The sequence below is a fragment of the Eucalyptus grandis genome, chromosome 2 (assembly GCF_016545825.1).
Source record: "Eucalyptus grandis isolate ANBG69807.140 chromosome 2, ASM1654582v1, whole genome shotgun sequence".
Taxonomy (NCBI): domain Eukaryota; kingdom Viridiplantae; phylum Streptophyta; class Magnoliopsida; order Myrtales; family Myrtaceae; genus Eucalyptus; species Eucalyptus grandis.
In genome coordinates this window covers 312024-338765 of record NC_052613.1, presented here as the reverse complement: position 1 = coordinate 338765, position 26742 = coordinate 312024, and the positions used below count along the sequence as shown (strand labels likewise).

The 26742-nt window shown below is 43.9% G+C and overlaps 5 protein-coding genes across 6 annotated transcripts; 1 reads left to right on the top strand and 4 right to left on the bottom strand.

Moving 5' to 3' along the window:
• Nucleotides 1-6770: 6770 nt before the first annotated feature.
• LOC104416806 lies at nt 6771-9877 on the bottom strand. Its single transcript, XM_010028152.3, has one exon. The coding sequence runs from the start codon at nt 9817-9819 to the stop codon at nt 7324-7326; it is 2496 nt and encodes an 831-aa protein (XP_010026454.2). The 5' UTR covers nt 9820-9877; the 3' UTR covers nt 6771-7323.
• Nucleotides 9878-11121: 1244 nt separating this feature from the next.
• On the bottom strand, nt 11122-15413 carry LOC104416784 (protein NUCLEAR FUSION DEFECTIVE 4). Of its 2 annotated transcripts, XM_010028137.3 has the most exons (4): nt 15179-15402; nt 14683-15074; nt 12096-13027; nt 11122-11991 (listed from the first exon to the last, which is right to left on the bottom strand). In XM_010028137.3, the coding sequence occupies exons 2-4, from the start codon at nt 15016-15018 to the stop codon at nt 11493-11495; spliced, it is 1767 nt and encodes a 588-aa protein (XP_010026439.2). In that variant the 5' UTR covers nt 15019-15074; nt 15179-15402; the 3' UTR covers nt 11122-11492. The 2 variants fall into 2 exon arrangements, with proteins under 2 accessions (XP_010026439.2, XP_039163663.1); XM_039307729.1 differs by having other exon boundaries at nt 11742-11991; nt 12101-13027; nt 14683-15413.
• A 2883-nt stretch (nt 15414-18296) lies between these two features.
• Nucleotides 18297-19612, bottom strand: LOC104416773 (thylakoid lumenal 17.9 kDa protein, chloroplastic; the record flags this gene model as incomplete). Its single annotated transcript, XM_010028124.3, has 4 exons — nt 18297-18728; nt 18897-18966; nt 19059-19173; nt 19275-19612. Coding segments are annotated over 4 exons (744 nt in total), but the record flags the coding sequence as incomplete, so codon positions are not given.
• Nucleotides 19613-20654: 1042 nt separating this feature from the next.
• Nucleotides 20655-22949, top strand: LOC104416762 (mediator of RNA polymerase II transcription subunit 30). Its single transcript, XM_039307467.1, has 4 exons — nt 20655-20720; nt 20768-21207; nt 22177-22278; nt 22588-22949. Exons 2-4 carry the CDS (start codon nt 20830-20832, stop codon nt 22684-22686), a joined length of 579 nt encoding a protein of 192 aa, XP_039163401.1. The 5' UTR covers nt 20655-20720; nt 20768-20829; the 3' UTR covers nt 22687-22949.
• A 195-nt stretch (nt 22950-23144) lies between these two features.
• On the bottom strand, nt 23145-26321 carry LOC104416751 (non-specific phospholipase C6). Its single transcript, XM_010028102.3, has 3 exons — nt 24167-26321; nt 23753-23929; nt 23145-23566 (listed from the first exon to the last, which is right to left on the bottom strand). Exons 1-3 carry the CDS (start codon nt 25254-25256, stop codon nt 23268-23270), a joined length of 1566 nt encoding a protein of 521 aa, XP_010026404.2. The 5' UTR covers nt 25257-26321; the 3' UTR covers nt 23145-23267.
• Between the last annotated feature and the right edge of the window lie 421 nt (nt 26322-26742).

Here is a 26742-nt window from a genome sequence, read left to right as displayed (position 1 = left end):
ACCACTTTTAGGGTTTATTTTTGGTGTATATATATTAAACTTTATGGAATAATACAAAGTAAGTTTTCCTTACATGGTATCAGAGCCTAGGGCTTAACCCTAGAGCAACCGCTCGCCGCCGTCGATTCGCCGGACCGCCGTCGACTCGCCGGACTGCCGTCGGTTCACCGGAATAGGGCTTCTCTCTCGCGGAGCTCACTCGCGGTGCTCGCGCAGCTCGCGCGACTCGCTCGCGGGGGGCTCGCTCGTGCGGCTCGCCCTTGGGGGCTCGCTCGCGCAGCTCCTCGGCTCGCGCCGCCCACGCTGCCCGCCGCACGGCTTGATTGTGCTGCTCATGGGGCGCGCCGCCCACTGGGCTTGCTCGCGCGACTTCCGCGCTCGTGGGATTTGGTGGTGTAGTTGTGTTGCTTCTTGTACGTGAGGTCTGTGAAGAAGGAGGAGCTGAGGATGCCGGTGGTGTTTGTGAAGGAGGAGGAAAGTTGCTGATTTCGGGATGGTTTTGTGGGTTATAGTTTGCTTTAAAGTTGCTGATTTGGCTGATTAATTTGTTTGAGACTTGTGATGAAGCAAGTTGCTGCTTGGGTATAGTACAATTATTTATTTGATGATTTGAAAGTTGTGGGGTAGCTTCTGTCACTTTATTTTGATAGCTTCTGTCACTTTATTTGGTAGTGGTATTATTGGGTTATTGAATTATTGAGGCTGAGTCATTTGACGGAAGCTAAGGTCAGAGTTTGCTTATTCTTATTTGGAAAATGGGCGATGAGAAGAGCAATGCTGTGATGACTGAGGTGATTTCTTCTTCATCTAATCGAATTACTGATAAGAAGCTCGCAGTAGTGCTAACTTCCACCAATGGAAGAAAATTGTGATGCTTACTTTAACAGCAGAATCAACATAGACACCTAACTGAGTTTAAGCCCGTAGATGATGTTACTTGGGATGGTGTTGATGCACGTATTCTTGGTCAAATGCTGAATTCTATGGAGAGTAATATAGTTGACATGGTAACTCATATTGATACGGGAGAGAACTATGGGAGTATTTGAATGTGCTGTATTCTGGCCAAGATAATTTGTCACGGATTTATGAGCTATCGCAGGAGTTTTATCGATTTGAAAGAAAGGGCGCTCTATTACTCGGTGCTTTGCAGACTTTAAGAGATTGTATGAGGAGTTGAATGTTTGTTCTCCCTATTTCAGCCTGATGTTCAACAAATGCAACGTCAAAGGGAACAATTGGCTGTAATGGGATTCTTAGGATGTCTTGGTTCGAGTGTGAAAATGTTAGATCTCGATTCTTGGAGGAGAGAATATAGCGTCACTCACGATACATTTGCTCGAGTTCTTCGAGTATCTCGTGAGTCCTCTCGTGATACTACATCTATGGTAGGAAGTTCAGCCCTTGTGTCCCAGACTCGAACTGGTAGTGGTAATAGGAGTGATGGAGGAACCCGTGGCGGATATAGTGGGCGTGGTGTCCGAGGAGGAGGCCGAGGCATTGGAATAGGGAGAGGTCAAGGTAATCAGCATCCTTATGGACAATTCCATATATCTACTGATAATTCGGGAACTACACGAGTTTGTCATTACTGTGGCAAACCTGGTCATATTCAAAAATTTTGCTACAAGCTACATGGGAGACCAGGGCAGCAGCACCCGTTGCTAATACGGCATCTAATATTGACCTTACTCCACAGTCATCTGAAGACAAGGTGGTGGTTATGTCTGGTGAGGAATATGCTCGGTACACACAGTCTCAAATCTCACAGCCTGCTTCCTAGTGAACCACTGTTTGTCTTACCACCCCGTATCTTTGGTTGTGTCTATTTTGTTCGTGATCATCGACCCGGAGTATCAAAACTTGATCCCAAGGCACTCAAGTGTATGTTTATGGGTTATTCCCGCACTCAAAAGGGATATCGCTGTTATTCTCCATTACTGAGAAAATATTTTATAACCGCTGATGTTTCATTTTTTGAATCCACTCCTTATCATAATGTTCCAATTGATGTGTCTGAATTAGATGAAGACTTGTATGTGACCACCATTCGGTCTACTATTCCCAATGTTTCACCGCATCTACAGAGAAACCACCTCCTCTCCAGTTTATACACGACGTCATCGTGATGCTACTATCGCTCCCCGCTCCTCATGTCACTACTACGTCGACTTCAGCTCCGCATCCGCCATTAGTTGTCCCTCCTCTTGTATCTCGATCTTGATCTTCCTATTGCTCATCGCAAAGGTACACGTACTTGTACTCAACATTCTATTGCAAATTTTATTTCTCACTCTTCTGTGTCTCCTACTTTTCGAGCCTTTTTAACTACTGTCAAACAATATCCTATCCCCAAGTTTGTCGCTGAGGCGTTACAAAGTTCTGGTTGGAGGACAGCAATGGAAGAAGAATTACAGGCTCTTGAGATTAATCAAACTTGGGACTTAGTACCACTTCCTCTAGGCAAAACTGCTATTGGTTGTCGATGGGTGTATGCTGTAAAAGTTAACCCCGATGGTTCTCTTGCTCGTTTAAAAGCAAGACTTGTTGCAAAAGGGTATGCTCAGCGTATGGAATTGACTATCTAGACACATTTTCTCCGTTGCCAAACTTACTTCGTTCGTATTTTGATCTCTCTCCTGGCCGCAACGTATAATTAGCCTTTATTTCAGCTTGATGTTAAGAATGCTTTCTTGAATGGCACTCTTCATGAGGAAGTTTATATGGAGCAACCTCCGGGTTTGTTGCTCGGGGAGTCTCGGACTAGTTTGTAAATTAAAAAAATCTTTATATGGTTTGAAACAATCTCCACGAGCATGGTTTGGAAGATTTTCTGAGGTTGTATTGTCTTTTGGGCTATCAAGATGTGGGAATGACCATTCTTTTCTTTTATAAACAATCAAGGGGAGGCAAACTATTCTTGATTGTGTATGTTGATGATATTATCATCACGGGAGATGACTTGGTTGGTATAGCCGAGCTAAAAGCCTATCTTCAAAGAATGGTTTCAAACTAAGGACTTAGGAAAATTGAAATATTTCCTAGGAATCGAAGTGGCACAATCACAAAAAGGTGTTGTTCTGTCACGGCGAAAATATGTCTTGGATTTGCTCACCGAAACAGTATGTTGGGATCAAAGCCTCTTGATTCACCCATGGAACAAGGGGTTAAATTAGTTGCTGATGGAGGAGAAATTCTTAATAATCCCGAGAGATATAGAAGACTGGTAGGTAAGCTGAATTATCTTACAGTTACTTGACCAGACATTGCTTTTCCTGTCAGTGTAGTAAGCCAGTTTTTGTCTTCTCCTCGTACATCTCACTGGGATGCAATTATTCGGATATTGAGGTATTTGAAGAAAGCTCCGGGAAAAGGAATTCTCTACCAAAACCATGGTCATAACAGAGTTGAAGGTTTTTCTGATGCTGATTGGGCTGGGTCTCCAGATGATAGAAGATCAACTACTGGATATTGTACCTTAGTCGGAGGAAATCTGGTATCATGGAAAAGTAAGAAACAAAGTGTTGTTGCCCGCTCTAGTGCTGAGTCAGAATATAGAGCCATGGCACAAGTGACGTGTGAATTAGTGTGGATTCGACAGTTATTGACTGAGTTAGGCTTTAAAGATTTAGTACCCATGACTCTGTGGTGCGATAATAAAGCTGCTGTGCATATGGCTTCCAACCCTGTGTTTCATGAAAGAACAAAACACATTGAGGTTGATTGTTATTTTATCCGAGAGAAGTTGCAGAATGGAGTAATTCTTCCTAGTCATGTTCGAACTAGTGAACAACTTGCAGACATCTTTACTAAGTCCTTGGGTAATGGGAGGATAGAATATATTTGTAACAAGCTGGGCATGATTAATATTTATGCTCCAGCTTGAGGGGGAGTGTTAGGAGTAAGAAGGGTAAATTAGTCTTAGGGTAAATTAGTCTTTACCACTTTTAGGGTTTATTTTTGGTGTATATATATTAAACTTTATGGAATAATACAAAGTAAGTTTTCCTTACATTAGCTAAGTATCTACTGCTAGAAAAGCATAAGATAATGCTCAACTTATTGATCTGAAAAAGTTTTATATGATAAGGTATGTGACAGAAATATCAGCCCAAAATAAGCCAAAAGCCTCAATGCATTGGGGCTATAAAATGAATTTAGAACAGTATGCTTAGTTGCAGAACCCCACAAGCCTTCTGCCCATCAATGTATAATGGGAACTCTTCACAGACATTGGTGAAATTAGACAAGAATTAAAGAAACTAAACTGCAGAACTTCCTGTAATATCAGGCATAGATGTTCTTGGTCCAGTATCAGAGAACTCAGTTCAAGGCCATTAGTCAATGTGAAGTCCTAACAAGATGCCAAAGGAGAGAGAGTACACATGTTACCAGAGCAGGTGAGTCATCGTTCTGAAGAAATGCAAAACATAGACCTTGAAGTCTCCCAATTAAGAGCAGCTTGCTTATCTGCATAGAAGTTGTACATACCAATGGCAATTACTCCAGAGAATACTAGAGAACCAGAAGGGCTTGCTAAGTACAGAAATCACCAAAGCATCCAAAATATTTAAGCCAAATAGCTCTGACACAAAACTGGCACTATTGCCCAGTTGTCCCCATATCCAGTTCCTATTAAAACAGTCAGAACGTAAATCTTGCCTGGCAAACAAATAACATAGTTAAAGAGTCCAATGGCCATAACAACAAGGTCTACAGTGGCCTTAGGAGTGGGATTTCTGGTAAATGGAACAAAAACAGGTAACTAGAGTTCAGAGTATGAATGGAAAACTAGCTCTAAGTGACTGATAAAACAGAGATTTTGAAAGCACCGTATGTTGTCTCAGGTAAGCAGCATCCCCAGACTCAACCGAAGAAGATCCAGATGTTTATCATACAAACAAAATACTAGTCACTAAACCCCAATGATTCACAAATCTTACCACGATTATCATACGGTTGCACTAGAACCAGAGGCCACTACTTATAATATAGATATATAAGCCAAAAATCAGCCTTTATGAGTGCCTGCTGCAAGGTGAAATCCTCTCCTCTGCATGGGCCTTTCTTCCATTTTACTCTTGATGCTGCTGCAGCTTCCAGGAAATGTTTTGCCTGCATTGCAATTCGTTTTTGCCTCTGCGATGCCAGCAGCCGGTCCACTTCTCAGGTTTCTCATCTTTGACCTAACTAAGAACAACCTTATTTCCTTCTTGCTCAGTCCTCATTGCCTAAGAGAAGTGCTGCTGAAGGAATTGGCACAGAGAAGAAAACCAGCTAAGCAGAATCTTAATGATAAGAATCAACAGAAATAATGTGATCACAGTTTGAATAATATCAACTAGATCCTCCACCAGCAAGATTACCAATATATAAGCTGCCAGGAGGAGGCAAATGCTTAGGTGAATGAAAAGCATGAACCATCAAGCTATCTTGTTATGATTGTGACCCTCTACAGGTCTAATGATGAACATAGGGGCAGTGGCCAGAATAGGGCCCAACAGCAACTGTAAAAATTAGGGATGCTTTGCCGGGAATGTCAATCATCAAACATATCTGAGACAAAATCAGGCTGCTCGACCCAGCAAACCCCTTTAGTATCCCCACAAGAGGAATCTCTAACTTTGGGAAGTTCCACACAAATAAAACAAGAGCTGCTGGATCAAAGTAACATCTATCCCACAAATACACAGGCAGATCTGCAAAACGAGACTTGGTTTTTGACTCATAACAGCATATGAAGTAACTTCAGATCTTAAGTTAATAAATCTATGATGTTCTTACTTATTTTATCTAGTTTTTATGAAAAAGACAATAAACCTTCTAATAATGAGGAAACAACATGCTCTTCTAAATAGAAGCAAGGTTTCCTTCTACAGCAAGAATTGGTGAATAAGTTGCACCCTCACCCGATAGCACAAACAGTTGTGCATTGCAAAACATCCACAGAAACAAGCACGGCCTAGGATCTCACAGTTAAACATTCCGTAAAACAGCTAAAGCCACAAGATATGTGCTTTTAGGCAGCTAAGCAGGCGCCTAAGCAGGCTAAGTTTTTGAACTAACTTGTTAGGCATCTTCAATCACGGCATCCCAAAATAGAGAAGAAAATGGTAAATTAAGGGGCGAAGCACATCAATGTACTGTAGGATCAAAAGACTGGACAAAACAAAAAGGTCTGTAGCGCCATGATACTTGCCAAAAGAGTTCAAGCATGGACCAGCTTGAAGAACTTGATGCAGGAGAAGGATTAAAGAAAAAAATTGACTTACATCATGGAAAATGATTTTAGCTAATGGAAACGGCAGGAATTAAAAAGCGGAATCAATTTATACTGAGGCCATGTGACAAATTAGCCAATACAAATATTATTGCTCCCTTGTGAGGCATTCTGCCTCTGCAGTGAATGCTGTTGATGGAATCATAACAGGCAGAACGTTGTATGTGAAATTTTTCGACTTTGAATAACCCTCTTCATCGATTGCACAATTTAACTATGGTCGAACATATTAAGTTCAATGCCAACACGATCACATCATAAGAAGGACTTACCATTAACTTTTAGAATAGAAAAGATCCATCTCTTTCAACTCACTAAAAGTACCTTCTATTAGTGCATAAAGTCAACATATTCCATGAATTAGTACAGTAGTCTGTCCTTGAGAATCTAGATCAGCAACAACACAACAGTATAACCACAGATGGTGGCAAGAATACATTAATGAACGGTGCAAAAGTAGGCCTGACCAGTGAGCAAGATCCAAAATATATAAGCTGCTAGGAGCAGGTAGGGAAAAGGTCATATATAAAATGAATATCTATACATCGGAACCTTAGTTCAGCAACATGAATACAAAAAAAGTTAAAAGTAAAGGTGAAGCCAGATTATACAGAGTTGGCCACCTTTGTTATCCCTGTTCCTCTAAGAAAGCATTAATGACGGATATCAGATATCTTCACAAGAAAAGCAACTAATTAGCTAATCCTAGTAAAGAAATCAAACTATCCTCAAAGTTACTATAAAGCTGAAATTTTTTCTTCTGAAGATCTCTGACCTTGAACAAAATCGTGAATTTCCATCAAACAATAATTACAAGCTGAATTTGCAGAATAACTACTAACTACCAATATCAGATGGCTATCTGAACAATGCTGCATGAGATAGTAGAAGCACTGCACTCCTTAGGTGATTAGTTCACATTGTTGTGGTCTCAGTGCTGTCCCTTCTCCTCCTCCATTTCCTCGATTCCAAAACTACACATCGATCTATCCAATCTAAGCAGCTGATATGGCCCAAAAGCATGCAAAAATATACTAAATGTGTCATGACCGCTTCCCTTTTAGTCTACGCTTGTACACCAGCATCACTTCTTCCTTGGCTTTCATTCCCTTCACCGTAACATTGGCCATAGCATCCACTTCGGCATCCATTCCTCTGCTATCAGTTGTTACCACTTGAAGAAGTTCCAAAGGTGTGGACGCAGGATCAAGCTCCCAACATCCTTTAGGAGCATTTACACCTTCTTGACCTGTAAGCAAGTGAGCAGGGACCTGATGAGAGAATCGGAACATTTCCTCCCTTGGAATCGTCCATAATTTCCTAGGATCTGGATGCTTCTGAAACACAGTCTTGAAGCCACAAACTTTGATGAGTGGAGCAACAGTAACACCAAGCTCATCTCTATAATCTTCAGTCACTTCAACCATATCATAGCTGTGTATTATTTCATCTGGAGTTGACTCATTCCAATCAGGAGACCAATTCCTATATAGAGCCCAAACATCTCCCTTCAGGGGATAAATCTGAATTAAGCCCCTTGCACCTTTCGTCCACTTCATCTTATGCGAGAAAGCATTAAGGGAGTCATCAACAACAGATTTCCCTATTCGCAAATGCCCACAGGTCTTTGGGAAGCCAGATCCAACCCAACACATAGGGCCAAGTTCTTGGTTACTTTTGGAACCAAGCCAACTTATGCGCATCTTGAATGGTTTCAATGATATGACAGTGTGGATCAGAGCATAGTAACGGGGCATCCCATCATCATCATCATAAGCAGCCCAGACTTGATTATTGCCAAATGAATCCTCTGTCCGATCCTTGTCAAAATTATAAAAATCTGGGTCTGTAACAAGCATTTGCATAGGGACAAAGTTCTCTACTTCAGATTCGACATTGGAAATAGAATGGGAAGCCTTTTCCAACCGAACTCTGTCCTTACCATCCACATGCTCCCTATGCTTAACAGGACTGGTCTTAGCACCACTTGCAGGAGCCTTCTGCACTTTCCCATACTTCTCCTTGACCTCCCCTTGCAATGACTTTCGTCCATCTGAAAGTTCTTTCTCAACTCTCCACTCATCAAGCTTCATACGAATTTCTTTTTTTGCTTTATGTATCAGCATATTTCGCAATTCTAGTGGAGAAAGATCCCTCAAGCCGTCGAACCGATTAATTAAACTGAAATTTCCCCTCACCCGATCCAGGGGTCCGTTTTGAAGTCCAGACGTACTTCCTGTTACAACTCCTCTACTATTTGCAAATGCTGCTTGACTTGCACCCTCCGAGACTTTCTTATTTATGCCACTCTCATCAACTTTCCTTTTTTCCATCCAATCAGTTCCTGGGGTACTAACATCAGCCGACATTCTCACTGAACCACTTCGAGCCTTCTTAGACATTTGAATCCTCTCGCCATACTCCTCTTGAACTGCAGCTGCTCCCTCCCTACGGCCTCTCTTCCGGTGCCGAATCAGAGGTTCAAACACACCTGAAGCTTGAGGAGCATATGATGCAGGTGCAGGGGCACCTCTATCACTGACGAATTTGGGTAATGTGCCAAAGGAAGAACCAAACTTTGGCGGCAAGTGCGTACCAGAGAAGCTTGTTGAACCCGCATTTGGGGCAGAAGTTGGCCCCCTCACCGATGCATACCCATGATTTCTCATTCTATAAGGATACTGTTGTGCTTCAAAAAAAGCCTGTGAATCAGGTAACCTATGTCCATCTACCGGTGGAGGTGGAATCTCGATGGCCACAAAGGGTTTACGGCAGCCAGGACTGGGGCAGAGAATTTGCTGATTGAGGTAGCGGATCAGGTATTCATACTTCATTTGGCAAGCACCGCACTGCGTCCAGAATGTCGTCCGAGGAGTGGCCGGAGCATAATTAGCATCGGCAGCACCCCGCCAGTCCCGGGCATTGTAATCCCGAGGGGCATAAGCCGAAGTGTGAACCCCATGAGCAGCAGCACCGCCCCTCCAATCCCCACCTCCATTCGCATTCTGATAAGGACAAGCCGAAGCCCTCCTCCAATCCCTCGCATTGTAATCCCGATGCGTACCTGGAAAACCGTGGAATCCATTCTGCCGGCCCGCCGCCGCCGCCGCCGCCGCCGCGGACTTCCCGTTGCTGCGGGCCATCGAATTGCGCTTCAGGTCATACGCGAACCGCTTCGCCTTGTCGGACAGCACGCTCCAGGCCTCGGAGAGAATCTTGAACGCCCCGTCGGCGCCGGCGGCCCTGTTCTTGTCGGGATGGAGGAGGAGCGCGAGCCGCCGGTAGCTCCGCCGGATCGCCTCGTCGTCGGCGGAGGGATCGAGGCCGAGGACCCCGTACCAGTCCGGCTCGCCGTCGATCGCCCGCCGCGCGGCGGCGTGGACGTCGAGGGTGGCCGCCAGCTGGGGGAGGCCGGCGAGGGCGGGGTAGAGGCTCCGGGCCTTGCCGGCGAACTTGCGGGCGCCGTCGACGTCGGACTCCGACAGCTTCCGCTCGGCGATCTCCATCGCCCGGAGAGCCTCCTCCTTGTTGCATTCCATCGCTCATCGCCAGAAGGGGAGGTGGCCTATGAACATGGCAGATTCTTCTCCCCCTTTATGCCAACCTTAAATATATTAAAAAATTATATATAAAAAAATACAATTTATTAGCTAGTGGAAAGTGTTAATAATAGCAGTAATGATAATTATGAAAATAAGAATAATGTTGTTCATAGTGTCAAATAGTGCAGATTCATTTTCTTGCAACGTACAATCCTTAAAATAGTCAAAACTGTCATTCTTTCCACTTCCCAGGCATTGATGTGTTCTTGAAGATCACATGCATAGGTGTCTGTTGTTTCATCCTTGTGAGATCGGCTCACCCGTTATCTTGATTTACCAGGTACATCACGGCCATCTTCCTCTCGATGTTCGGCCATCTTACCATTGTTTGGACAGGCGAGCCGGTGATTGTGATGTGATCAATTGCCCCCTGGAAGTTGATGCGAGAAAACGCACATGAGGGACCGGACACAAGAGTATGACATGACAGTTCAGTTGCAGATGAGCAGCTGCCTGTGCAGATGTAAAGATGGATGGTGTCTCTTCATAATCATCCTGGAACCTGCATAAGCCAATACTACAACTAATGTCCACCAGGACCTGTGTCATTCGGCCAGGTTACCACATCAGCCGTTTGTTGATTGAATACTAATTGGGTCCGGTTGTTTAGAGTAGAATGTACGTGTTTGCAGGTCTAATCTGACGGTCTCTTCTCGTTAATAACTTGAACATAATATACGAGACTCCTTTTCATCAGTTTATCAGAATAGGAGACATTTGGAGTCCTGAAGCATGAACAGATCAGATTCTTTGAGTGAGTTGTAGTCTGCTAATGCTGTCATCAGTGCGACATCTAGCCATACAACCACAATTAGAGATTTGATGTTATAGATTATTTTTCTTGTAATTTGAGCACTTGAACTGTAATTTGAAGTTCTTGACACTGCAAGGAATTCCAAAATCTGACTTCCGATGGATACCGCTAGTATAGTTAACTGAAGCATAAGCTTCAGGAGATGCAACAGGTCGCCTACCCATGTTCCATCCTAAGATATTTGTGGAAAGACTTGTTCCATAAATTTCTCAAAAGGAAATTGTAGCTTGAAGCAGCAACTTTGTTTGATGGGAAGTAAGAAGTCATGAGATCAATCACAGCCTCAGAAAACCGCGATCTGGCATATTCAGTGAAACATTTGAAGTTCCTGGAGACCGATCTGCCTCCAACATCTACTGTTCAGATAACAGCGATAACTAAACCTAAAAAAGAAATAAATGCAATGAAAAGGCACAGATCAGAAGTTAAAGAAGAATTTAACAAGGTATTTTATTTTCCAAGAAGATTCAGAGGAGCCTGTTACAGATAAAAGGGAAGAAAATAATGCTTCAACTACTAGTCCATGAACTAATTGAACATTCTTATTGATCTCAAAGAATATTATATAACAAACTACACCAAGAAAATCTCTGCCCAAAGTGAGTCGAAGGCCTCATAAGTGCAGGAGCTGAACCAAAAAAAATGTACTTTGAACAGCACAGTTTGTGGCAGAGCCCTAAATCCGTAATGATGAATACGCACTTAAAACTGTCAATTCCTAGCCTTCTTCTGTCCAACGACAAAGAACAAGAACTCTTCACAAAAATAAGTGAGAGTGGCCAAGAATCAGACAAACTCAACTGCGAGAATTTCCATAAAGTTGGGCATAGACTCTCTTCGTCCGGTAAACAACAATTAAGCTCAAGAACATTGCAACAATGCAAAGTCCTGACAAGATGCCAAACGTGATTGAGTAACATATGTTACCAGAGCAGCTAAGTGAGTCATCATCCTGAAGAGAATTCAGAAGCATAGATCCCAGAGACAACTTCTTAAGAGCAGCTTGTTTCTCTGCATAGTAGTCGTATATACCGCTGGCAATGACACCAGAGAAAATAAGAGAACCAGCAGGACTTGCTAAAGTAAAAAAATTGTACAAAGCACCGAAACTCTTCAAACCGAATAACTCTGATGCAGAAGCTGGCACTATTGCCCACTGGGCACCATATCCGAGTCCTGTTAGCACGGTTAAAACGTATATCTCACCAGGAAAACCCATGGCATAGTAAAAGAGTCCAATTGCCATAACAACCTGGAATATAGCCATAGCCACTGGTCTTGGGAGGGAGAATTTTCTGGTAAATGGAACAAAAAGGGTAATTAGTGTTCGGGACAATAATGAGAACAGCGAAAGGAAAACTAGCTTGAGTAACAGATAAAACAGAGATTTTAAAAGCACCTTACGGTGATCTCAGATAAGTAGCCCCCACCAACTCGACCGAGGAAGTTCCAAATGCTTATCATAGAAACAAATACACTAGAGTCATTATACCCGAGTGATTCGCAAATCTGACCAAGGTTATCAATAACAGTCACGCCAGAACCAGAGGCCAGTACAAGTGACAAAAAGATAAGCCAAAAGTCAGCCTTTATGAGTGCCTGTAATAAGGTGAAATCCTCTCCTCGGCGTGGGCCTTTCTTCCGTTTTACCCGTACGGCTCCATCTGCAGCGGCCTGGAAAAGTTTTGCCTGCAATTGAGCAATTCGTTTTTGCCTTTCTGATGCTGGCAGCTGGTCTACTTCCTCAGGTTTCTCATCTTCAACCTCACTAAGAATGACCTCACTTCCATCTTGCTCAGATTTACTGGGTTCTGGTTTCTCTTGCCCTGCAAGAAGGCTCTCCTCTGCTGGAGGAATTGGCTCGGAGAAGAAAACCAACAAAACAGGTATGGTAACAGGTAGGAGGATTATGATGATAAGAATCACCGCAAATGAGGTGATTACAGCTTGACTAATATCAACTAGATCCTCGACCAGTAAGATCCCCAATATATAAGCTGCCAGGAGGAGGCAAATACCATAGATTAATGAAAAACTTAAGCCGTCAGAAGGCCTAATTTGTTTATGACCTCCCACAGGCCTAACTATGAACATCAGGGCAATGACAACTATTGATGGCCCAACTGCAACCATAAAAATTAGCGACGCTTCACTGGATGCATTGATCATCAAATATATCTGAGACAAAATTGCGCCACTCAACCCAGCAAATCCTTTCAGTATCCCCACAACAGGACCTCTACTTTTGGGGAAGTTCTGAACGCATGACACGAGAGCTGCTGTATTGAAGTACGTCTCGCCATTTGTTCCCACAAATACACAGATGCAGAGCTGCAAAATAAGACTTGGTTAATGACTTTTAGAAAGGCATATGAACATAACTTCAAAGATCTTGAATTACTCAGTATGTAGGTGATGTTTTTACTTAATTTCTACTTTATATGAGAATAAGACAGTCAACCTGACAATAGTGAAGAAACAACAGTGTCTTCCAAATGGAATCACAGATGTCCTTCTTTTACTGCGAGAATACATAAATAGTTAAGTCCATGATTGATGCACGATTGACCAGCAGTATGAATATTTGTGCCTTGCAAAACATCCACAGAGAATATTGAAGACAGAAGGCGAGACAGCCTGGATCTCACAGGCAATTGTTCCTAGAAAAAGCTGAAACTAAAAGAATTTCAGTTTAAGGCGGAGACATGGGTTAAGTTTCTGAACTAATCATTGTTGACGATGCTAGGAATCTTCACTCACAACATACTGAAATAGAGTTAGGAAATTGGTTACTGAAGGGGGATGGAGGGCATAGTTGTACTGCAGGATCAGAAGCCCAGACAAAAGAAAAGGTCCTTCACTGCTATGATGCATGCAAATATATCAATCCGGACACTTGAATTAGCACAATGCAGCTGCAAATTTCAGTGAGCTACTTAAGCAGCTAGCCATTGTTAGCTTCTCGTGGTACCAGCAATTTATCAATTACAGGAACTAGAACAAATGAATCCTTTCTTCCTTGATGTAGTCCCGACAGTACGACATTGTATACAAAATGCATCTATTTTCAATGACCATTTGTGTCAGCCTTGCAGATTAAATTTGTCAAGCCATCATTACAGACATTGAATCTACCGACACGCCATCAACAACACATCATAGGAAACATCTACCATTTACTCAAGAGTAGACATCTCTTACAGTTGCAACATGCCTAGAACACCTTCCATAAGTAGGAAAAGTAAAGCCTTTTTTTTTTCCACGGACTATTCCAGTAACCAACTCTCAGGAACATAGATTAATATTGCCGGGACAAGTTGAACCATGGATGGCGGAAGGAGTAAGTTAATCCATGGTGCAAAGATAGCCTCGATCAATAAGCCATAGAATTGGGTTTTAAACTGTCCAAACTTCAGCATTGTGAATCGACAGCAATCAGGCTTCTAGATTTGCATCACTAGTCTGCTATATAGCTTTCCAGATCATGTGTCCCAGGAAACTTGCTGAACCATCAAAACAGTGTGGAAGCACAAAGATCTACCTTAGAGGAAGCCAAATGCATTGACCGTCCATGAGACGATCAGCAGGGTGTCATTGCGGTCAACATGTCATTGAGGCAAGGCACCTCAATGCTGGATCTGAACTAAGCACAGTTCTAATGTCCAGAAAAGGAATGCCTTGTAGGATCACACTCTCAGTAGAGCACTTTTCTACACAGTCCTAACGGAATTCATCTCAGTTTTAGCAGCCAAAAATCATCAGAGTTTTAGCAGCCAAAAATCAATTTTAACGAAATAGCAAGTTACACCTTAAGCAACAGTATCTGGGATATGTGGCCATTCAAGAGAAGGAAAACCCAACAATTACAGGGGATCAGATCACAAGGAATAAGCATTACAGCAGGCAAGAAATCAAAGCGACGAGCCAACACCCCATTGACAAGAAAAAGAAGTGAAGAGAAGATGAAAGGGGAGAGAGAGACTGACCACCCAGAGAGGCAAAGACGGCAAGACACCAATGACAATGAGCCAGAGCAAGCCATACCCAACAAAGTTCTGAACCACCCCAATGGCCAATATCACCCAAATCGGCAACACCTCACACAGGCCTCCCGCCACGAACCCGATCGCATCCCCCAAGTCCTTGGCCACCCCGAGGATGGCCACCTCCCGCTGGGTATACCCCATGGCGCTCTTGATCACCGGGGAGATGCTGCCGAACAAGTAGCCCACCCCGGCGCACGACTGTATCCACATGGCGCACACGAACACCAGCCATCTGTTGCCGTAGAATTCGCTCAGCTTCTCGTATACCCGCATCATGGTTCGCAGTCAGGGAGATCCAGATAAGTGGAGATTAACATGAACATACGTAAATGCTGCGGTTGGAGATAAAACGATGATGATGAGGAGGAGGAGGAGAGAGAGAGAGAGAAGCGAGGCGTGGTCAAGGAGCAGTCACTGTCATGGGGACATTCCTGACCTGGACGTATATCGATCCGCTCGTTTACCTCCTCGTTTTCTCCATGTCGTGAATTCAGACACAGCACTGGTAACTCGGCATGATGATAAGGGAGGAGTTCTTTCGAGGGTCACCTGCCATTAATTAACTCCACGACCCACATGCGCAGATGCCAGGCTCCACGTCACTACATCATTTGTCCACCCCAGACAGGAGCAACCCGTGATCAGAGCCGTCGGCCTCATCCATGATGGCCTTTCGCCCCAGCAGGACAGTGCCCGTGCCGGCTTGCCCCCCTCTCTCTCTTTTAGTCAAAGAGATTGCATTGACCACTTTTTACATTCGGCCATGATAGATAGATAGCTGGCACCCCTATCACTTTCTCTCAACCAACCCGTTTCCCCCAAAGGAAAAAAAAGAGAAGAAAAATCATAGCTGCACATCAGGTGCGTGGACCCCCATGCGTGAATCATCGATAATGTGAGCCTCAGATGGAACCTGTATGATTCAAAGATGTACGCAAGTCGGCACACATGTCCAATTTTTTCTTGCTTTTAGGTGATAGTGTTTAATAGGCACACGCAAGCATAACGGTATATTCTAAACAATAAAAATTTAAATAATAATTAATTATAAATTATCGTGAGATTTACGTCTTTAAAAATTTATGATCCATGAATTATTATTTTTATATTAATTCAAAGGCTGTCACCCCGGTAAAACTCTTTTTTATCCGTACAATCTGTGGCGGCTGCTGCTGCTCTTAATTGGGTTTAGTTTGATTGCAGGCTCTCCGAGGAAATAGGGGAATCAAATCAGGAACGTATCATCAGGAGCTGATACGTATTCGCGCACGTTAGGGAGCCGTTCTGTTTGGAATTTTGTATTCTCGTCACCTGTCGGCCATTTTGACGGCGACATGTCGTCTCACGTGGGCTGCATGTTTTGGGAGTAGAACTGGAGTCTACCTTTCTCGCCCCACGTCAGGAAAATTCAACGCGGCTCTTCATCTGGACACACATCCCATCCCATCCTCTCTTCTCCTCAAATCTCGTATTAAATTCGTACGTTGATTTTCCGCATTTAAATAAAGAACGTGCGGTGCCTCGTCTTATTTGTTAATTCATTAATTCTTCGGTCAACAGCGTCCCCAGTTTAATGTAAAGAGAGGAAAAAGAAAAATGTTTGAGAGCTGTCCAGATTGATTTTCACATTTTGTCTTTTATTTGATCTGAATCTTGCGACCGAAAGCCCGTGCCTTCTCTAAGTTTTCCATGGGCCTTCGCAATTGCCAATGCTGCTACAAGTAGTAGCCCAAAAATCATTTTTACTTTTTCCATTTAGTTGAACTTGTGCTAGTGAATAAGTACGACAGAGTATGAAGATTGGTCCATTATATCATCTAAAGTAAGGAAATTATTTTCTTGGGCAGTAATTTGATTAATCAATTCAACTAATTAATCTATCAAACTGATGCAATGCTTCTATGATGACCAAGCAGCGGCAGTGGTTGTCTTGGATTTATCTTCAGATGCAAGGGGCAATTGCCTCGGTTTTGTGCATGTAGATTAAATCCTTCCAACTCATTTTCTTGGTCCCCAGCCCGGACTGACCCGCCCCATTCATCCCTCACCGGCATATACCATGTACAGACCCTCTCCTCGTTAACAAGTGGGCCTCGCAATCAATGCTCTAGATGCTCCAGCGGAGGTGGAGCCCAAAACTGTATCTTCAACACGGTAGCACTGCCAGGGACTTCCTATACCCTTTCTTTGATGGCATCAGAATTACTCTTAAAAGAGTTGGTTCAACTCTCTAGAGAACTTCAACATGCAGGTGCTAGATTCTCTGTGGGCACATTCATTCCTTACCTAGCAATACTCGAACATGTTGCTGCTGCAAAGGCGTTGAGTTCAACCCTGCTGACGTGATCTCTGAGCATATCGAAGGTCCAGTTGAGGAATATGGTGACCATGTCTTCCATGTTCTCTATAGGCTGACTCTGTATTTGAGGCTCCAAGGTCCACACCTCCATAAAGCTCCTTGTTACAGGGCATTGGAAGAATAGGTGGAAGGGTGAAACTACCATCTTTCAGTCATCCATTGTTCAAACATTAAATAGTTCACAATGCACTGGGAGTTGAAGATCTGATAAAACAATCGTTTGCTACCACCAGGAGCAATCTGATATTCCCCCCTTCCATCCACAAGGACGCAAGAAACTACCTGGTCATTTTTAAGCTAATAGCTGAATCACATGCTGGACTGTAATCAACAACCCCCCTCTCCCTCCCTCCTTTCCTCTTCTCCCATCACTCAAGGATGAGCGCATCTGTATGGACGCTACAGTCCCGGCTATGCATGCAAGACAATATGCCTAACTAATTCAAAATAAGCAGTAATGTTGTTATAAACACAGACACCAAAGTGAAAGTCCAGCTGGGGTGGAGGGGAAAGCAAACATAGAACAAATGGTGGCCTTGTTTGCATATGGTTTCAGGCACAATGATACTGACAATGAAGGAATAAACCTAATTTTCCTGAAAAGTTGCAGCAAAGGCAAAGTCTCTAACTCAAAATTTAAGAAAGACTCCCAAAAGTCCACTCTGTCCCCCCCTCTAGAATGTCGGAAAGTCCTTTCTTATATACTTCTTCCCTCCGCATCAAAGAAATCAACATAACATGGAATCATTTGCAATAAGTGGGAACTCTGAGATTAACATCACAAGGACTCTAAGAGACATAAATAAGGAGTAGCATTAATCCTCAGAGTTTAATTACACTGTTACACTTCATCGAGTTTAGCAAACGGTACCATCTCAGCTAAGTGCATTCACAAATGAGGGTAATTATGATCCACCTGAACCAAACTTTAGCCTCATTTCATCTTAAAGAGATGATCAAATAAAAGCAACAATAGTTGCAGGATGAAATGCTGCAAACATGGCAGTTCTTGGTCTAAATCAGCCGGCTGTGACTGACTTTTTTACTCTACAGTCATTCTCCTAGCTGCAAACAAGTGTTCTATGCTTGTTACATATACTGTTCTGGTTGAGTAAAGGTTCTTAGGATGTAAGGAGAAAAGACATTCTAGTGGTATGCAAGACACAAGATGCTGATACAAACAGTGAACAAAGCAGAGGAGGCAACTTCTCCCTGAGGGCGAAAATAAAAGTACTACCTTTAAAATCGTATAATTGAGCTCAGGATGTGCCCTGCCTTGGAAGCATAGACACAACAAATTAAACATGAACAAGGATGTGCAGAGAGAGTATTTAGTTGACTCGATATTGATCCCACACACAGAGCGGGACAAGAAAAAATTGGTTTGAACTATCTCTTGGAATCTCCTAATCCATGGAATCAAAACTGGGAGCATACCATCCCAACTGGTCCGCAATATTCTTCAATCTTTCTTCTTGCCCCTTTGAATCCCCCAAAGCGGTAGTGAAGGGGTAGACATAGGTTACTTTAGCGGCCATACACCTGTAAGCAACCACATCTCCTCTTACCAGGAACTCCAACACATCCCGGCCGAATCCTCCATCAACCTCAGCTTGCAAATATTGGCCTGTGTTAAGGAGAGATCAATTCGTCAAATACGCAATGCTTTGAATGAAACGCAGAGATGAGACGAGAGGGCATTGAATTATGTGCCAACTGGTTGCATGTTTACTAAATGATACGTCAGAAGCATTGCTACAGGGCAGGTGAATTCGGGCAGAGTAGGAGTACATACCGTAAGGGGTATCTTCAATGACCACAAACTTGGGATTTTTCTGGGTTTGAAGGATGGCTTCTTTTAACTTCTGCAAGAAAACAGTGAAAGTAGTAGGATTAAGCTGAAATGCAGACATAGCAAGTGGAGCGAAGGTCAAAGTAGAGGGTAAGAAGGAGAAACCAGGAGGGGGTCGCCGGAGGAAGACCCGGGGATACTCCAGGGGAAGGCGAAAGAGGAGGACTTTGGGTTGGAAGATATGCAACCCGGATTGACAGAGGGGCAAGGCCTGATTTTCCTGCGAGAAACAGACGACAAACAACAGACCCACTTTGAGCAACGAACGTGGGAGGAAAACAGAGGAAGGGAGAGGAGAGGAAGCCCATGGCCGACAATTACCCATCGTCCTGGAGACCCAAAGGGAGGTCCTTGGACTGAGAGAAAGGGGTGGTGGGCAGGGAAGGCGAAGGGGAAGGGGAAGCAAAGGGAGAGCTGAGGGAAGGGATGGCCAGGGACGGTGCAGGTGAGTTGAAGGCGAAGGTCAGGGACAGAGCTAACGGCACGAGCCCAGCAATGTGGAGGCGGTTCTTCTGGGGTGTTGCCTTTGATTCGGCCGGCGGCGGCGGCGGCGGTGGAGGCGGTGGAGGCGGTGGTGGTGGCGGCGGAGGAGGGAGGGAGAGGGCCGGGAATGATGATGGGACGACTCCCGCTCCAGCAGCCGCAGCACCGCCACCCAATCATCTCACGTGGATTGTGGCGCTGCCGATCCTCCGCCGCTCACATCTATCTTTTTTAGTACCTGCGCAATCGACCTTTAGCAACGAAATTACTCGGTATAGATTTTGTAAGTTCTGACGTGAATGGTCGGTAACATGTCCACCGTGGATTTTCTTCCGGAAGCCTAAATAGTATTTTGAAAAGAAAAGAAAAATCACTAAAAATCTCGATTCTTACGCATTGACCCCTAACTTTTTTTCTTATAATAATAAAAACCATAAATTTATACTTGTGCAATGCATTTGTCATTCGTTAATAAGTATGACTTAAGAGAAAATAAAATCACTAAGATGGATGCTTGCTCCTCGATCAAATTTATTTAGAATATTAGAATGACATTTATGATGCTTTTGGATTTTGACAAATATTTTCATAAAAATGATTAATTGTGTCACCTAGGAAAATGAATAAATTAAAAATATTTTCATGACCCCCGAAGGTGTTTAGACATAAATTATAGTTGACAATGAAACATTTTGTCATTTGCTAATTATTTCAAGTATTACTAAAAATCATTTTTAATAAAATTATTCATTTTATTGTGAAAACGAATCTAGTGTTAACCTCTCTTATTTTTCGCGTCAACCCCTCAAATATTTTCAAAGAACCAATGGAAATGAGACCTACATAATTCGAGTAAATTATAAGATTGAATTGGGAATTTGCTAAAATTCTAGAATTAATGACATTGTTATCAAAAGGAAAAATAAAAGAGTCTAAATTATGTTCATTGCTTCTAATTTTTCCGATGCCACTAAAGACCCATCATAACACGAAGATTTGAACTTTTTTTTATGTCATAAGTCATATTTGAAATGATTTTTTATTTTTCAAAGCTCTAAACTTATATCGATGGGATTAATAGCTTGAATGAAATTAAAGTCGAAGGCGAAAAAAGTATATATGTATAAGTTTGAATTTTTCCGCGATAAAAAAAAAAAATTGAAGTTATTTGTAAAAGTTCATTTTCTTTTTTGAATATTTGCGCCGCGGTGACATGATTTACAGTTGCACAAAAAAGGCAGCAGCAAAGCCTGGGCGTCGAGACCCTTCGGATTCGGATCCTCTTCGTCGTCGTCGTCTGCCGCCGTACCTCTCGGTTTCAGGCCTCTTCGTCGTCGTCGTCGTCGTCTGCCGCCGTACCTCTCTTGACCGCTGCTTCCGCCGGCGGCCGGAGATGGATGAGAGGGCCGCCGGGAGCCCAAAGTCGACGCAGGAGCTGGCCGTGGAAGGCCAGAAGCACCTCGAGGACACCATCGAGTCCGCCTTCCACATCCTCTCCTCCATGAACGACGAGCTCTGCAACCCTGCCCTCTGGTCCTCCTCCGCCCCCTCCTCCGCCGCCGCCGCCGCTCCCTCCGCCGCGCCCGCCTCCAACGGGCCCCTCCTCCTCAACGGCGACTCCTCCTCCGACTCCTCCCACCACTTGGACTTCGCCGGCCCCGGCGGCGGCGGCGGCGGCGGCGGCGGAGCCCTCGACGAGGCTCGCCTCCGCTACAAGAGCTCCGTCGCCTCCCTCCGCGCCGTCCTCACCGCCATCCCCTCCTCTCACAAGGTCCCTCCCTCGCCTTCTTTCCCTTTCCCTTTTGCTCCTTCGAGGAACTGGTTTGCGGGAGTGTAGTTTGAACCACGGGCTCTTCCGAAGCGTTAGGGTTTTTGAAAATCGCCAACTTTTGTCCATCTGGAGGGGGATTAGTCCACCGGGAGAAAGACAAGAGACCGCTGAATGTGTATGCCTTGTGCGTTTGCTCAATCAGATGACTCAATCTGTCATAGATACTGTCAGATAGGAACTTGAGGATCTTGATTTTGAGGAATGACCGCTTCTGTTTTGCACTCTCATGTCTTAGAATCATAGCATTAGGCCTTTGACCTCTGGATTGATGTCACTGGCACTAGGTAAGTCTGACCAATTAATTGGCACATGATCTGATCTCCTATGCATATCCGGTACCAAGTCGATTTAGGCTATACTTTCTGCTGCCTGTCGCTTTGTTATGTTGCGGAATTAGCGAAAGGGTGAGAAAAGAGTTGGTGCCAGATATAGCAGTGACAACTTGATTGATGGGTACAAAAGGCGGTTGCTGCTTCTTGGTTATGTTGTGGGGTGCTTGATTCCTATGGCAATCTTAGCTTTAGATGATGATGTCTGCTGGGCTCTGGAAGGATTGGCAGATCCCTCCAGTCCTTGTTGAAGCAGCATATGAGTAGTGTTCTTTTTGTGTATCGAGAAAATTATCCTAAATACATGGAAGAAAATGTTCGCATTTTCAGTTGCTAGATATCCTAAAGAGTAAAATCAGGAAAAGAAAACTATCTGAGAAATTCAATCCTCCAAGAATAGTCATATTAACTTCAGAGAAGTTTGATTATATCATATGTTCCCGAGGAAAGCCGGATCAGGTATTTTTGCATTGCATATCACTGGGGGGAGAGAAGGGGGGGGGTTAAGATCTCCGCTGTATCGTTCAGCCAGCCAAAGCATGTTGGTTTTGTTTGACTCAGTCATCTCTTCTACTTGCAGGCTAAATCATTTGATCCTGGTGCTTCTATAAGCAGTTCAATACCGTTTGTGGACCAAGTTGAAGTGGAGAGGTTAGAAGAACAAGCCTCGAATCTAAAAAAGGTATCTGAGAATTTACTTCTTTTTCATTTTCAAGTGGTTTGAGATCATCCATTTTTCACTCTATGATAGCTAGTTTTTGCTTCATTTAGAACTTGTTTTGGAGGTCCTTTTCTGTGAGTCTTTCTAAGTTGCAGCTAGGGTATTGTTCCTTCCTCAACAGTTCACACTGTCAATTTGTCCTCTTTATTCTTCTCACACCCCAATGCAACGGTGGCATTTTGCTCTTAGACAAGTCTATGCATCATCAATTTCAGAAATCTCCAGCTATTTCCCCAATATTTCTAACCGGCTCTTGTTTCCTTGATGTAGGAGCTGGTTGAGAAGAACAAGCACCTGAAGCTTCTCATAGATCAGCTACGAGAACTTATTGCCGATATTTCTACTTGGCAAAGTCCATGTTCTGTTTAATGCTGACTGACCCCAGTCCGACCTGAGAGGAGTAGTGACGACCTCAATAAGTTCCAATGAAAGTGTCCCGTGGAAGATGTTTCCCCTTTTAGATCATGTTCTCTTAGTGCAACAGTTTCTTTTTATCCATAGGTTCAACCATTCTTTGTTTTGCCATGTACAGCCTTCGAGGCTTTCTCGTTAGATGCTTAGTAGTTGTGGGGATGCTGACTTTTATTAGTCTTGATATTTTTATCCAGAGAATATTCTTCTTTGCCAAGAGAGAGACACATGTAGACTCGAGTTCAGATTTTTGCTTCTTTTGGCTGATCTAAGAAACTCAGATTCTGTCACCTTTTATATGATACAGCGACTTTATGGTTAAAACATCACATGTGGATTTCTAAAACGATGACAGAATGTTAAGCTTAGATTTCGTAACTGGTCTAAGGTGCCTGTTCAGTCGTTTGCTAAAATGCTGGCAAAGTAGTTGCCCTGCTCATTTGACACTGGTTACCCTTTTCTATTCAGTAGTTTTGTAGTTCACAGTTCTACACATGGATATTGACCATGACCAACAGAGAGAGAACGTAACAAATGAATCAATTTCGAATTGAAGATCTCGTAGTGAGTGAGGAGCGCATGTCGACAATAGCAGATCCGTTGGCGCCCATTCTGACAGCCTCTTTGCTTGCTCTAATGAACCTGGAAACAGCACCTTTCACATAATCATGAGCTTCCTTCACACTCATGTTCTTGCTCATCTCATCGCGGAAACTGGTTAGGAAATGGTCCCCATTGAGAACAGCAGCTAACTGGACAATCTCACTCTGGAACTCAGATAATCCACTGTTTTCATTGGCTTCAGAGCTCCTCAGCGGTGTAACGTCGGGTAATGTCTCTGCCATTTATATAAAGAAGCAGGCGTTCAGCCACTTCCACTCATAGCCAAGCAAGACTACTCGAGTTTGTTAAGCTTCCTTTACTAAGTTAAAACAGATGCCCAATGGAGCAATGCCTACGGTGGTGAATGAGTCATCAGATTGTAGGACTAGCTAATAAGTTGGCTTGAACGTAAGATGAGTACCTGGGCAATCGGTTCTAGGAGATTGTAATTCCCCGACGATATGCTCGAATGTCCCGGCCCATGCATCTCGGTGAGTCAAGAAATTGGAGGTGAGGTTGAACATTTTCTTTATGGTTGCGGGAATGGAGGAGTGCTCATACTCCGAGTTTGGAGCTGGTCCTGTCGGGGAACTTATCACTGCAAAACAAAGGCAGAACTGGGTCAGATAACCATCTGTCTAGACAGATCAATAGAACCTCACCTCACAGCCAGCTGCAACATCTTTCTAATTGAATGATGAAGACAGCAGAAACAGTTCATTTCCAATCAATCTCAATAGGATCGTGTGATGCTGCGAGTTCTGTCAATTCTCAACTCCCCTTTCTTTCTGCTGGAAAAAGGATGAAGCATCACGCAAGAGAAAGAGTAACTTACGAGTTCCTTTTTTAATCCAAGGAGAGACCATAATCGTTGGCACACGAACCCCGAGCCGATCAAACTTGAAGAAAAAGGGGGCAGGGCCAGTATTACCATCCGGGTTAGGAACATCAACATATGGAGTTCTGACATGGTCATAGAACCCACCATGCTCGTCGTATGTGATGATCAAAAGGGTCTCATTCCATTGAGGACTCGCCCTCAATGTTTCATAAACCTCCTTCACGAGCTTCTGCCCATTAGCAACATCATGCGATGGATGATCATCGTTAGCCGGCAGGCCCTTGAGATCAAAGTATCTCGGCTCGATCACGGTCAACCTGGGCAGCCTCCCATTTCTGGCGTCTCTCTTGAACTTAAAATCGTATAGGTGGAGATTGGAGATGTACTTCAGTTTCCGCAAATTCCTGTAGAACAGAGTGTTGGGTATGTTCTGGAAGTAGATGCCGAAGTCCAAACCGTCCTCATAAAGCGAATCAAAGATGGTCTTTTGCGGGTACCCAGCAGCTAGTTGCCTCACAATGTGACTGGTTGATCCGTGAGAAGTGGCAGAGTACACAAAGAGCCTGTTGGGTTGCGTTGGTCCTGGAATCGAAGAGAACCACCTATCGAAGACTGCGAATTCCTTGACGAGAGCGGTATATATAGGAATTGATTCCGGGCTGAATCCTTTCATGACAATCTCAGAGAGGTTTTGTGACACGGACTGCGCCTGCTCCACGAAGCCAGACATGGAAGGAATTTCCCCAGAGCCGAACACTTGTTCAGCCACGTCCTCAAAGGAATGCCCCGGATCAAGATCCACGAATTCAGCATCGTCGGTGAAGCAAATCGACTGGGGCTTCGAGTTGTTGGTGGAGACGGGATTGCACTCGTCTCCCGTGACGCCATTTATCATGGGGTTGATGGTTTTCTTCATCCATCCGAGCATGTGGTCGAAGGACCGGTTCTCCAGCACCAACACAACGATGGTCTTGATGGGTTGCTGCTGCTGCTGCTGCGGGGCTGAGGAGACATGGGAGAGAGAGAGGAAGAGCAGGAAGAGGCAGGAAAATGGAGATGGCATTCTAGTTGGCTTTGCTTTCATCTGCAGTTAGGAAGAGGGAGCTTTCGGAAAATGGGTTTGCGGAGCTTTCCAGAAAGACTCTTGCTTGGGTCGGGGCTCTTGTAGTGCGGTGGGGATTGAGAGAATCGAGTGATGTGGCTATCTGGTGTCTTGGGAAAAATGCTAGTTGGGAATCACGTACGTGTAGCGTTACTCAGCTGATTCCTCAGATTAGTTGGCAAATCCACAGAGAAGTTGAAGGGGTTAGTAGGGGGGGAGAACAGTGGCAGTGGCACTGTAGTGCGGCGTGAACCACAGAAGCCAATTTAGAAGCTTCGGGTTTGGTAAAGCAATATAGAGGAGAAATAGGCAAGAGCATTGAAGGGGGAAGTTCAACTGTCAATTCCTACATCCTCAAAGAATCATGCAGAGGAGAAGGACGAGAGAGGCAAGTCCACATGAGCGAATCGGAACACAAGTGAGAATGCAAAAGATCTTGGTAGGAAGAAGCAGCCCCTCATTCTCCAGCTTTTGAAATTTTTTTTTTATTTTCTCATCGGTTCCGAGGGAGAGACGGGGACAAAAAGCTTGGTGCTGGCAAGCAATGGGAAATCAATGCTTTCGAACGCGGATGGAAGCATGTGAACCCGGAAGACGACAAAGGGTGGCCAGATCTTTGATGGCAACCCAAGCTTTTTGCTCCCAGATTTCCCCCTCCCCTCTTCTTCCCTCTACGGTTTGTATGAATGGTTCTGGTAAGTTGGACTTGGAGTCAGCTGTGTCGCGGAATGGCTGGCTTGGTTGTATTTCGGATGCCAGTAGAAACTGTGACAGAGGCAAATAATTCTTGAAAGCAAAACTACGAAGGGACGAAAGTCAAATAAGGTCGAAAGCAATTAAATGATGGTCAGGGAAAGGGACAGAGACAGCCCCTTGAATTGATGGCCGCATCCACATGGGCCCTGCCCACGATGGGACGGAAACGGTGGTCTCTCTGGTTTTGTGCTGGCAAAATCCTCACTGACCATCTCGGCTTCTCTGCGGCGCGGTCGAAGAGGTTAGAACAATGCAGATTGAGCCGATTCACCGAGATCACTTTATATAGGCAACGGATTCTTGTCGGCATTGAATGTTTCTCGGGATGAATGTGCCCCCTACAAGTTGCCACCGTTGGTTTTTAGACTGTGTTTAGTTATCTGAATTTTGAAGGAGACAGAATAGGATAGGATAAATGGGGATTAATAATCCTTTAAGTATCTTTGGATCGTAGAAATATTCAATCAAATGTTCAACGTAACTTAAAATACAATTTAAAATATTCAAAAATCTGGAAGTTAAAGATTGAGAATCTTTTAAAATGCTTCTATTATGAAAATCCCTTCTCCTACGGGATCCTTGTATACATAATGACTCAAATTTTCTTGACCACTACCGTTGATAAGCAGACCTAGAAAATTGATCTTGTGAGCTTGACAATTCTAAACTATAGGCAAGAAGGACCTCTCTCTAGCATTTCATCAAATACTTG